The following is a 13624-nucleotide window of genomic DNA, read 5'->3' on the forward strand; positions in this document are numbered from 1 at the left end:
AAACTTTGAGCATCTGGTGGTGGATAATGCTATGATTACTAGGACACTTTGGTCCCACTACCGTATTTTGTGCTGAGGAGCTAGGAGTTTACCCATCATTGCCTGTTCATCATCAGGACAAATGTCAGTGCAGTGCAAAAGGTCAATAATTTGAATGATTATGAAAAGAGTTTTGAACTTTCGGACCTCCAAAGGGCCTTAGGGTACCCCAGGGGGTCCAGGGATTTCCCTTGGAGAACTGCTGGCCTAGCAGACGATGTCCCAGTGAAAGACAGTGCTGAACAAGGTAAGATTCATCATGAGTTCCCCTTGCCTGTTCCATCCCCCTGTTTCTCTTTCTTGGACAATTTGGGAAAATACCAAGGGTTGCTAAGACCTTCCTTAGGGTTTAGGCTGGAATGGGTGATGAGCACTTTCTGAGGCCGTACTATGATATTATCTGAAGCCCTCTCCAGAGAACTGAAGGGACATGAGTGACTCAGGGACGTGCAAAGGCCTCTGGCAGATTCTAGGAGACTTAGAAGCTCCAGATAAAATATTCAGCTCCTGCTAGTTCCTCTTCTCTTATCCTCCAGTGTCCAAGGGAGCTCAGAATCAGAAACCATCCTCTAGACCAAATATATGCTAAAAGCAAAGATGTCCAAGCTAGAAGGGGACCCCTGAAATGGCAGATACTCTGGAATAGAGAGATAGCACAATGCTTGTCAGAAGTTGATTATTATGCCCCATCGAAACTCTGCAGTTAAAAACTCTATGGGTATACCTGCACTAGGCATTCCAGAAATAGCAGAGCAAAAGTCCATGTAGGATTGTACGGCTGGGGGCTCCTGGGTCACTCAGTCGGTTAAGCATCTGACTCTTGATCTGATCTCAGGGTCATGAGATCAAGTCCCGCATGGGGCTCCCTGCTCAATAGGGAATCTGCTTGAGATTCTCTCTCTCTCTCTCTCTCTCTCTCCATCTCCCCTTGCCCCTCCCCCTGCTCTCTCTCTCTCTCAAATAAATAAATTTTTTTTTTTAAAAATCCATATGGCTGGATGTGGGGAAATGCTATTATAAAACACTTATATTGCACACAAGGTAAAGTCATTTCTCAAGGACACAAGAAAAAAATACACTTATGAGTTAAAATCTTGTCTCTGTAATTCATTTTTATACTTACCCCTCACCCCCATTAGTTCAGATAAGCCCCAAACCATATAATAAATAGAACAGGGAAAGCTTACAACCTTGTTCACTGCTTACATCTGGAATGCCAATGCTAAAAGCTAAAGATCAGGTAGACAAACGAGAGGCTGGGCTCACACGCCCCTCATTCCAGCCAGGTCACTACCTTGCTTTAGAATTTCTTGACATCCCGCCACTGACAGCAGCATTCACCCTGCTCTCTCACCACCGGAGCCTTCCAGCTGGGCACCTTGCTGCTCAGGTGCCCACCTCCTGAGTTGAAGCCTTGTGGGAACTGTTCAGAGAGGAAGAGCCTGAGGCACGGGAAAGTTAAGACACAGGATGCTCCTGCCTAGAAAGAGGTGGCGCCAAGGCAAGATGCCAGCGGGCCTGGATGATGGCCAGCCATCCTTCGAGGCAGGCCTGCAGGACTCGAAAAGCTGTCCTGCTCCAGGCCGGCCGAGCCAGCACCTGCCCAGGATACCTGTGGCACTGTGTTCACATGGGACATGACCAACACCGAGCCTTCACAGCCACCATGCAAAGCGCTGCCCACTCCTTCCGTGAAAAAGTCTGACTCTAATGAAATTTTTGTTTTTTGTAAAGAGCGACTTGGAAAACATGGTTGGGATGGGAATTCTGATTTTAGCTGAGAATAGTCCCTCCATGTAATGAATCTTGGTCAAGACAAGTTTACTTCTCTTGGGCTTTGAGTCCCCCCTTCAAAGAAGGATTTGGATGAGCTGACCACCAAGGCTCCTATGTGTCTACGTCCCTAATCTCTGAGTCACAGCTTCCTTGCTAGAGCACAGGTCTTTAGTGTCCCATTTGTTATGGAAATGCCACACTAACCTGGGCTCCTCAGAACCCCCGAGTGGACGAAGGCCATGAGCCATGGATTATGCTGCAGGTTTGTGCTGGGATCCAAATGAGCACGTTATTCCTACCAAATCAAGGGACTAGCAAATCAGACGCTCTTCCTGGAGTCAAAGTTGCAAATGAGGTTGAAGTGCATGGGACGCCCCTGGGAACCGACAGTCACCTATACGCAACTGAAAGGGCCAGGGGATTAGATACCCCATGGGACAACTCTTGACGAGTGGCGATGACCCAATGCATCACTGTTGCCCGCCTCAGTCCTCTGGGTGGACGGCTCTGAGGTCATCCTACACAGCAGTGGTGAGCCTCGCAATGTGAGCTTGTTGGGGCCTCTTTCCTTCTCTACTTCACACTCCCCAGGCCCCTACTCATACTTGTTGAAGTCAATTCCAAAAACAAACCATCTACCCACATGCTTTTGTCTCAGCTCTGCCTTCTGAGGGGACCTAAAAAGAGACAATGGGGAGAACACGGGTCTAGGCATGTAAGAAGCGCCATGTAGACTTTACCTATTACCAGTTTTCTGTGTACCCATGATCTTGAAGGAACACTTTGAATTTCTCTTCTCTCCAAGGCTGTCTGCTCATCACCAGTTTCCCTGGTCTTTGTTATTGTCGCTACACAGTGAGCAGAAAATGAGAAATAGATTTGAAAGTACCAAGTAGCACAGGGCAAAAAACTGGAACTAGCCTCCTGAGGGTCCAGAGGCTAAGGTGGGATCACCTCATCATTAGGGATTTGGGGTAATTTTAGATTGTACACTAATAAACCATTTTTAAAAGTGTATGTGTGTGTGTTACTGTGTCTTTGAAAATCTAGAATAAACATATCAAAACCATGATTTCACTCTATTGTTGCTTTCACTAAAATTTTTTAAATGACTTGATATGTGAAAATGGTAATCGATAGGGGTTCAAGTAGTTTGCAGATACAGCAAAACCCATGAAGGTGGACTGAAAACCTGAAGTCTGAGAAACCCTAACAGCTCAACATGCTTTCACAACTCTAATGTTTGAGGTGAATTTCATTATCAAGTATGTTAAGCATGTTCTTACTTAAGAGCAAAGACTTGATTTGCAATATTTATATTTTTTATAGTTTTAACTTTTAAAGAAAATAAGATTTTTTCTCATATTACACCCAATAACATCAAACTCTCATAATTTTAATTATTCTGAGAACCTGAAATGACACAAACAATATGACTCCTCAGTGTGTTTGGTCTAGGATATCCAGAGCTTTACATAGGCAAGAATTTGTACCCAATGTATTGGAAAAATCTTTCAACTCTTTTATGTTCTATGGATATCCCTATACCTGTATGCCAATGCTATGTTTTATGTTCTATGGATACAGAGTACACTAATATCACAAGTATGATCTCCTGATGCCTTTGGAAAAGGCAGTTCCTAAAATTTCTGTGCTTGCAGATATTTCTAAGACAATAAGTTGTCCACATTTCTAAATAACCATTAGCAGTGGGGGGAGAAAAGCAATAAGATATGTTATAAAAATCTAACTTAAGAGACATTTTCATTACAGCTAAAAAGTTGCAAAAACTTCTTGAAACACATTCCCACAACATTCCCAATTAGCGCATATATCTTGCTGACCTTGTCATTGGGAAATAGTATGAAGGCTACATTCTGAGAGCTTGGGTGAATAACTCATTTTTTTCCATATAGAAGATGAAAACCCTCATGGTATTTCCCATAGGAGATCTGTTAAGCAAGCCAAAAATGAGTAATGCTTGGACAACACTGACCAAGTCTGAAAACACAGACCTAACGGTGACACTAGGTCAGGCCCAAAGAGACTTAGAATGTTTTATGATCTCACTAAAAAAAAAAAAAAAAAAAAAGTCTGTTCCTGCCTATCTATCTTTCTCCTGTCTCTTTTACCTTGTCCTCAACAAAGATAGATCAGATAATAAACCATTCCAAGGTTTGGCAATTCCTCTGAAAGTGAACTTAACGGTCCCCGAAATATTGATTGTGTCAGGGTCCCCTGGAAAGGGAGCATTATGAAAGTCCAATGCCCGGAGCTCTCAGTCCTCCAACACCATCAGGATGCTGAGGGGGCAGTTCCTTTTTGAATAAATATAAAAAAGCCATCTACATGCAGGTATAGGGACAAGGATATATGCCCAACTCCCCTGGAGAAATTTTTTTTAACTATAAATCATGCATTCTCAACAAGGACAGTATCACCCCCCAAGGGGGTAAAATTGTTTCTTTAGGAGGGGTGGAAGAAAAGTATTCCTTTTAAGTATAAAGCACAGACATACCTGTAATACGTAAGCAGGTATACTGTATATCCGTGGTGTTAAGATTTCATGGGAGGGGGGCTCCTGGGTGGCTCAGTGGGTTAAGCCTCTGCCTTCAACCCAGGTCATGATCTCGGGGTCCTGGGATTGAGCCCCGCATCAGGATCTCTGCTCAGTGGGGAGCCTGCTTCCCCCCACCCCCACTCCCTGCCTGCCTTTCTGCCTATTTGTGATCTCTCTCTCTCTGTCAAATAAATAAACAAAATACTTTTTTTTAAAAAAGATTTAATGGGAGGGGTTTCACTAGGGGGAGAAAAACCTAAAAGCTCTGTACGGAGAGTAGATGGTGATCAGGCAAAGTGGAGGGACACTGCTGTACATCCCCTTCCTGGGAACCAGGCTTGTTTCTGTAGTCTCTTCCAAAGTTTTCTACTGTCATTAAAATAATATATCTTATGCTAATTGATAAAAGAATTAAATTTGTGGAAAGAGCTGTTTTCCCAGACGCAAATACCCTCTCTTGGGAGGTGCTAAAATCCTTAGAATCTGAATTATTTCTCTTCTTTCAGAATTGGGCTATTCTCCTGACTGAATTCCATTCTTGGAATAGCGGCAGCGTCACGTGAAAGGCATTATCTGGCAACGGTTCCAAAGAAAGAGCATCTAGGCTGGGCAAGCTGGCTCCCCCATGGGCCTCCCCCAGGGGAGGTGGCCACCCTTCACGTGCTGCTTTCACCATAGATGTGATAAGGGGGACGGAAGTTTTGCTCTCGTGTCTTTTTATTTTCATAATTAAGTCATATGCGTAGTAGGGGAGTGGAGAGCCGTTGACATTATTTAGCTCTGAAAACAAAAATAGCTCACCGACGTTAACATGCATCAGGAACGGCTGCTTTGAGGTTCCCCGAAAGTTGGTGCAAGTGTGTGGAATGTTGAAATGTGCCACATGCCACTATTATTATCCCAACCCCTCCTCAGGCCGTAGTCTTAGGCAAGGATTAAGACGGGGCATGCATTCCGTCTCCTTTGGCAAGCACCGCTCCCTGGTTGGAAATAGCACAGTAAATAGAACAGTAAAATGACTCTGTCTTAGTTAAAAGCGATGTTACTACCTGCGTGTCCTCCAGAGCAGGAGCCTGTCTGGGACCTCCCCGTGTCATCACGGACTGGAACACACGCCAGAGTAGGGAAGACGAGATAAGGCACGCGCTACCTACAATCCAGATGCCTTTTCTTCTAAGCGCTAAGTCCATTCTCGGGGAGCGAGAATGGACTTCTCAGGGGAAGCCACCCGGCTTATATGCTCCTTCCCTCACCTGATCTAGCACGACGAGCACGTTCCCAAGCGCACGCTTGTTTACACGCCCGCTTCCGAGGAGCAGGCGTTGCCCAATGGCAGAGGGTTCCCGCGGGGTCCTGCGATCTGTGTTTCCAGCTACACGATCAACAGACAATCTGTCTCTTTAAAAGGAAAAATAGGATGGCCTGTATGACAGATCTGGAACAGGTGTAGGGGCAGCGACAGACCCGCCGGTGACAAGGGACACCGACTCCAGTGCACTTGTCCCCAGTTCAAGGACGATTAGCACCACAGAAACGGGCCTCTGGCTCTCTGGCTGGGTCACCGCCAGGGAGCGTTCTCCCGCCCTTCGGAGCAAAGGAGCCAAGAGATGCGGGTGGGGAAATGCAATTTTAAAAATCACAAAACGCCCGCCCTCGGCCGTGGTATTTTGACATAAAAGTCAGTCACTCTGAGCACCGCTGGTGGTACAATTTCACAGTGGTTAGTCAGGAAATGCCATCTGCTATTAAGCACACCAACTGCAATCAAAATAGGGAGCTCCACGCTTTGCTCCAACCCACTCAGTGCTATTCACATCCTGTCGATAAATATTTTTTGTTTGGCCTTTGGAGCCTTTGTAGCAGGCATTTAAGAGTCTGCCTCTGGTAGAGTCATCCTTATTTCTACCCCCACAGCTCTGCCTCACCCCCCTGGTTGGGACCGTGCCTTTCAGATGGAGGATGGGAACGGGGTTCTACAGAAGGGCGGTGGGTGGGAGGGAGAGCAAAGGACAAGGAGGGAAACATAGATAACCTTGGGCATGGAAAGTAGATGTATGTTTCATAAGCGGGAGTAGGCAAAGGGAGGCAGACAGAACCAATTGGGAGAGTAGAACCCTCCTTGTCTGGCCCTTTTGTCTTTTATTAAACAAGTGTGTGCATGCACGTGTGTGTGTGTGTGTGTGTGTGTGTGTATTAAACAGTAAATTATTTCTAAGAGAAGTGTGTGTATTAAACAGTAAATTATATCTAAGAGAAGTATAGCAAGGGGCTATTCATATAGGTAATAAGGAACTAACCAAAGAAGAAAACTTGGACTTGATTCTATAAAAATGATACTAATTACAATTGAGAGTCATTTACCATCTACGAGTTAATAGTATCATATAATATAATATAACAGTCGCTAGTAAGCTCATCCCTTGTATGGAGCAGATTAATTTTTTTGTGTTTTACTTCATTTCAACACCATATTATGTAGGTTTAGACTGTTTATTATGGCATCTCTGCTATAAGCTTTTTAAAAGTTTTGCATTATTTAGGTGATTTTGAACCACCCTCTAGAATATAATGCAATGAGAAAAGTCACTAGAAAACAGAATTAGAAGGGAAGTAGAAAAAGAAAGGGAGCAAACCACAGGAGAAAAGTAGAATATGTGGCATTTAACGAATTCAACAAAAAGTAAAGTAGAGGAAAAGAAAGAAGATAGTTAAAATTAATCTAGTGGAGGAAAAGTAAGTGAAATAGAAAAACTTGGTTAAAATAAGGGGGGGGAAAAAAGGAATCTGAGCGTAACCAGCCTGGACTAGGGAGCAAAGACCTTTCTAGAAAGAAATTGTGCTTCACGCCTTCCAAACAAAGCTTCCACATCACTAGAATATTCGAAATTCAGAGTAAATTATTTCCAGTGCATCACAGTGACATTTTCTACTGTGATTAGCAATGCTAATCTTCTCAAAAAGAGAAGGAATAAAAAGAGAAAGGAGAATAAATTTTCTTCACTTACGGTACATTATGGCAAGCATTTTTTTTTTTTTTTTTTAGACCATCCCTGGAGAGTGACGACTGATATTGTAAAGATTTACTGTGGCCCCTGCAGAAGATGGAGACATGTCAGTGTAGCTCTGTCTGCAGACCTGCAGACATCTGAGCAGCTGGCGTGCCCTTCTCCACCCACCCATGGCCAGGGCCCGCTGCCTATCCTGGCACCCGCTGACTGGGCCATCCAGGGCCTCCAGGACTATGACCTTGGCAGCCACAGAAAGAAGAGCTCTGTGTCTCCCCTTCATGTTCCATCCATCTGCCAGAGGGCCAGAGAGAGAGAGAGAGAGAGAGAGAGACAGGGAAATTTATTGCTGACATCTCTGGGCCCTTCGCCACTTACAAAGAAGAAGCTGAATGGGACCTATGGAGCTTCCAGCCACTCCTTTCCACCTCCCGCGTGGCGTCGACTGCAGGATCGAGGCCAGGAGGCCCGGGTTAGACGTGGGACATCAGACCAAGTGCGAAGGACACTCCTTTCTGAGGAGCAGCATTCTGAGTCTCGTCCTCAGAAATATCCCAAAATATTTAATGTCCCAATCATTTGATTTCAAATATCCTGGAGCAGTTTATCATGAAAACAATTCTTCCTAAAAATTCTTCTGTTCCAGTTTAGCACCACCTCACTCTTCAAAGATCATTCCTACTTCTAAAAATTATACCACAGAACCCAGAGAAAAACAGTACTGGAAAAATAATCAAATTCATATAAACTATGACCAGTAGCTGGTTATTTCAAAGTTATCCAATGAGATTGTTTTGTCTTCCCTGTCCTAGAGAAATGAATGAACAGAAAAAGGAATCCTTCTGTTTATTCATTTGCATCAAAACAGCCCTAAGGAGGAAGTCCTTCATATGGGACTTCCATTTAGTCTGTGGAAATTTCTTTTCTCAAGAGACCTAAGTTTCAACCCAACTCATTTCTTTTCTCCAGCACGTTTTATCATTCCATACTCACTGACAGTGAGAAGACTCTTCTGCCCTAGTTACTTAAGAGCCCTGTTTCATTGTCCGTGGCGCAGTTAGAAATGCCCTCCCTATCTGAATAGCGCTCTTCAGAACAGTAGTTGGACAAAGGATGTTTCCCAATCCTACCTAGTAAGAATCACCTGTTCTGATCTTCTAAAATACTCATTCCTAGCCTTCAGCCAGAATGCAGAATTCACTTCTACAGATCTGTTCATTCCACAGACATTTTGGGGACCTCTTCTGTGCTAGTTACCAGGAGAGTCCAAGCACGAATGATTCAAGGTCTTGACCTTGAAGAGCACTGTTGAGAGAAAGATGACAGACGTTCAAAACAATAGCATATGCTAGAAGGAAGGCACAGACACCATGCTGTGAGACCAACGCTGGGCCAGGAAATGTACTTCCATGGATCCACGAGTGGGATTGACTGAGCCAAGAGAGGAGAGGAGACTGCTGCTGGATGACATTTCTCAAACACTTATCATGATGACAGATACTGTGCTAAGTGCTTTATATACATTATCACACTTAGCTTCCTCAACAGTCATCAACCCATTATTCTGATGCGGCAGCATCTTGACTGAGGTTAGGAACTTGCCAAAGATCAAGTAGTCAGAATCAGGCTCAGGACCTCATTGTGGACAACTGAGGACCCAGGCATAGCCTTCAGGGAAGGTTTGCTTGTCCCCGTCACTGACTGTCACTGTCAACAGTTATGCCACCCACGCTGTGAGGAACTCAAAGTCTTGAGAAAATTAGAAACTCTTCTGCAGAGCAATTGTGCCCCTCATAGTGCTTCTCTGAATTTCACACCCAGATCCATCCTTGTAAATGATCCTGCTCAAGAAATGTGTGTTTCCAGAAGTTCCCATTCATAACGTCTAAGCCACTAACCACAATGAAGAGAAGCCTGCTGGTAGAGATGCACATTCAAAGGCATCTACGTACCAAACTCAGGTGTATAATCTACAACACGTAATCCTCAGAGAAACACAACGAAAAATGTCTTAACCGTAAAAGTTTCTTAATTCTTCACACAAGCGACAAAAATAGAATTTGACGAGTCTGTTAAGTGGCTACATTTACTGATTCACGTAAAAATAGATAAAGTAGAACTGATACATTTTACAAGACTAAATTACCACATAATTACCTCATTCTTTCCAGATCTTGAGTCCTGTTCACTAGAACTTTCTTCCAGAAAACATTTCACTTTCTCAACCTTTTCCATGCAGTGGAAGAAGGCCATTTTCTCCAGTTTGTTACTGTTATAACATGTGTTGATTTCTTCCAGCCTCTTCACTTTTAACATCTTGGTGGTGAGTCCGATTAAGTTACTGTCTGGAGTGTGGTTTTCATCTCCCTCTGTCTCTGATTTGTAAATTAAGACGCAATCATGAGCTTTGAGGGTGCCTTCCTCTTGACTGTTAAAAAAAAAGAAAGGAAACAAAATTCTCATCACTTACTCACATATTTGACTTTTGAAGAAAATGACCAGTGAGAATTTTGAAGTCCCTTCTATTTAAACTGTAAAGAAGATCCAAAATTAGGAAGAGAAATGCCAATGTTGATATCAAGTTTCAAATGCTGGAACTTTGAAAGAAAAAAAAGATTTTTTTTCCCCACCTTTTCCTACAAAAGCGAACAGTAAAAGGCAACCTTCAGTTTCCCTGGGTGACTGTGTCCCTCATTGTATAAAATAAGATTTATATCAAGTGGCCAATTTAAATATAGAATATAAAATTTCGTTGGGGTTAACTGGGATTGCAGATTTCACTCCTCCCATTCCAGTGGGAAGGGCTCCTTCCTGTGTGAGGGGGTCTCTCATCCTTTCCCTGGGGGAATTTTGTCCATCTGGGGAGTGATCTCCACCAGATGTCTCAATTCCAGAGCTCTTCTCTGCTTACACCAGAAATGCTTATTTTAAAAATGAAGTTTCCTTACAGGCTTCTCACACAGATAAGATACCCAGATAGTTTTCTTCACATTGTCATTTACTGCTAGGTATCAAGGAGTGCAACTCGTTGTGCTTTCCTTGAAATACTTTCATTACAAATTAAGTAATACACATAATACCGCTCTGATACTAAAGATCTACACACAGTATGTGTCCACATACTTGATGGTATGGGGGTTTGGGGAGAGATTGGTTGGAATTTGTGGCGGGTTCTCACCGCTGACTGCTGAGGCCCCCTGCTGGACGTTTTCTGAAAATTACTTCCAGCTTTTTCTCAAATTTAAAATCACCTTCAATTATTTCCACAAAACTTCATTTTTCATTCTCTGAACTCAGATAGGAAAATTCATATATACCTTGAGTTCCAAATTATTAAAAATCCAATGCTCTGTGAAATTCTTCTTAGACACAAAGACCTTACTTCAAACACTCTGAAATGTAAGTAGTACCAACCAGAGTTCTCTACGATACATTATAGATCAATACTAGCATTCCTTCAAATTGCCCTGAAAAAAATCATTATTAAAATAAGGAGGCAGATGCATGGCTATTTCTAAGGCAAACTAAGACTTATATACAATATGTAGCTGCAGATGGTACTCAGGTTAGATTAGGAAGCCACATAAAAATTAACATATTAAAAAGAAAACAGGTCCAAGATATAATAATTTTGCAAAGAAATAATAAGTGTTAAGCTCTACCTGGAGTTTGGTACAACCTGTTGTTTAAGGCAATATAGAAAGAGGAGATGCAAGAGGTTATAACAATTATTTAAAATACGGTAATTACCATGTATAGGAGGACATCCTAGGGTTTGGACCACTCCAAGTGCAGAGTATAATTTCCGGCAGATAAAAGGAAGTTTTGCAGAGTTCAAGATGACTATGCAATTCCCTGGTAAAAGTCTTTACTCTCAGTTGGTATAAGTCTTCTGAAAAGACAAATGTCCTCTCTGAAAGGAAGTATCCTCTCTCAAATGCCACTTTGAGCCCCTGTTTAAACTAATATGGTCCTTGATCTCATGTTGCTCAGCTGTTGCCTTCTTAGTCAGAAAGGGAAGAACATTAATTTTAGACACCAGGCTTTTCAAGGCCAGTGGCTCCATTTCAGAGGTCAGGTAAGGAGAGGATGTACTGGGAACAGTGGATGAAATATCACCTTCACCTTTTCTTCTCATCAGTGTGGCAATACTCTCAGAATTACCAAGGACCATTTGCCTTTGGCGATCAGATGCCCTGTTCTCCTGCCCCTTTTAGACTCATGATGATTTAAGTGCTCATTCCCAGCCAAGCGGATTCTGGGTGTGGGAATCCCACAGCCACCTTTGTTTGCCCATGTGGCATGTAGAACATACATAACTAGAATGTGAGGGATCTTTTGAAAACACAGCAAGTTTTGGTTTTCTCAGTCCTTAAATTGATTTGCCATATCTCCAACTGTTTCCAGCTCTAGGAAAGGTCAACTATTTAGGTATCCACAGAGTTGCAAAAACAAGAATGAATTTTCATAAACTCTCCTTACAAAAAACACTGTGACTTTCCTCCCAATGTCTGGCACAGGTCAAGAAAAGGGAATCTAATGCAAACAACCCACCTACATGATCTTAACAGGAGTGTATCCCTGGATTTAGTTAAGTGGCATAAAACCTCGACTACTTGAGCTCCTAATACAGACAATCGTACAATTCTTCAAGACCCAGAAATTATCTTCCTCTTTGGAGCCTTAGCTGACCCCTGCACTCCCCACACCAACACCAGCCTCTAGAGTTCTCTTGTTTTTCCAAAAGAAAAAAAGTTCTTATTCTTAACTCAGATCATTGTGCTCCATATAATATAAAAATACATTTCCATTTTGAGTAGCATATAAGGAATTGTAGCAAGACCTTTAAAAAGGAAAACTTTAGGTGTTTTTCTAGGATTAGAGAACTTTGCTCTTTAGGGGGAGTAACTAAACAAAACTAGGTATTTGCTAAAAGTAAATTATTTAACAAAATTGTTGCAAAAAGAGTGAACTAATTTGAGGTTAACAATTTTGCTTGGACTAGTTAAATCGTGAAAAAAGTGACAAAGTGATAAAATGACAAATCCCCTGCCCAAAGGCAGCATGTATGGCCTTCTGCTGATTTGACCATAACTTCCATCCAGACCATCCATATAGGATCAGATCTTCCATCCCCTCAGTCCAGCAAACCAGGTACAGGCTCCAATGAACAAGAAAACAGCAAGATCTGCTCCTATGCTTTTTCTTTTAATAAGTTGTTTTATTTTAGGGTAGTTTGAGATGTACAGAAAAAGTGAAAAGTGAAAAGATAGCACGGAGAGATTCCAAATGCCCTCTTGTACACCCAATTTCCCCTATTGTTAACATCCGACACCTGTCACAGTTAATGAACCAATGCCGATATGAAACTGCATGTTTCATTCAGAGTTAATGAGGTTTTCCCTAATGTCCCTTTTCTGTGTCAGAATCTCATCTAGGGATTTTCATTCCATTTAAAGCCACCAGAATTTGTGATGGATTGGATCTGGGGTGTGAAAGGAAGATGATAGACAAGGAAGACTTTTCAATTTTTTTCCTGAGCATTTGAAGGTCAGAGTAGACATTAACTAAGATGGAGAAGGGCATGGCAGGGGGGACAATTTTGGGGGTGGATGATCAGGAGCTCAGCTTTTGACAGGTCCACTGGACATTTAAGTTGAATAGGTTGTGAAATGGAAATCTCGACTTCAGGGAAGAAGTCCAGATTGGAGATAGAAATTTGGAAGTCATCACATGTAGATAGTTCTATGCACAATATGTATTTGATAGATATTTGTTGATTAATAACTAGAGAGAAGCTTTTAAATTATGTCTATTTATCATAAAAAAGGAAAACTCAATTAAAGCAATCTATGCTACTTGTCTTCTAAAATTAGATGAGAGTCCAGTTCCTGCTATGTCATATTATTTCCAGCTTCTGATAGCACAGAGGACAAGCAGCCTGGTACAATACTTGACCACCAAAAAACAAAACAAAACAAAAAACCATGTAACATATGCATGTCCATTATGATCTGTCTGCATAGCCTCAGCATCCTAAGTCCATACCCAAAAAATAATTGGAATGTCTTAAAGATGCTCCTATGCTTGGAAAAGTTGACAATGAGGCTATAAACAGACTCGGTGATATTTTTCCTGGCTATCCCTGATATTATGGAGATACAAATCCTTTTTTTAAAAAAAAAAAAGTACTACCCTCAGAAAAACCACATTCCACAAAGCCATGGGAATTGCAATTCATTTC

General features: G+C 42.2%; 1 protein-coding gene across 5 annotated transcripts in view; it reads right to left on the bottom strand.

The window, feature by feature from the left end:
• Positions 1 to 11315, bottom strand: part of MYLK4 (myosin light chain kinase family member 4) — an 83999-nt gene extending 72684 nt beyond the window's left edge. For 3 of the 5 annotated variants that reach the window (XR_013966992.1, XR_013966993.1, XM_080806113.1), the window contains exons 1-2: positions 11131 to 11313; positions 9538 to 9808 (exon numbers count right to left, since the gene is read on the bottom strand). Coding sequence is in view for 2 of the 5 variants with exons in the window: in XM_080806113.1 (XP_080662239.1) it covers positions 9538 to 9808; positions 11131 to 11147 (288 nt within the window). In the remaining 3 variants the exon portion in view is untranslated. Of the gene's footprint in view, positions 1 to 5424; positions 5631 to 9537; positions 9809 to 11130 lie in introns of those variants that run through there. The other 2 variants (XM_080806112.1, XM_080806114.1) reach the window with 2 other exon arrangements.
• Positions 11316 to 13624: the final 2309 nt, after the last annotated feature.

This window comes from Martes martes (assembly GCF_963455335.1).
Source record: "Martes martes genome assembly, chromosome: 6".
NCBI classification, from domain to species: domain Eukaryota; kingdom Metazoa; phylum Chordata; class Mammalia; order Carnivora; family Mustelidae; genus Martes; species Martes martes.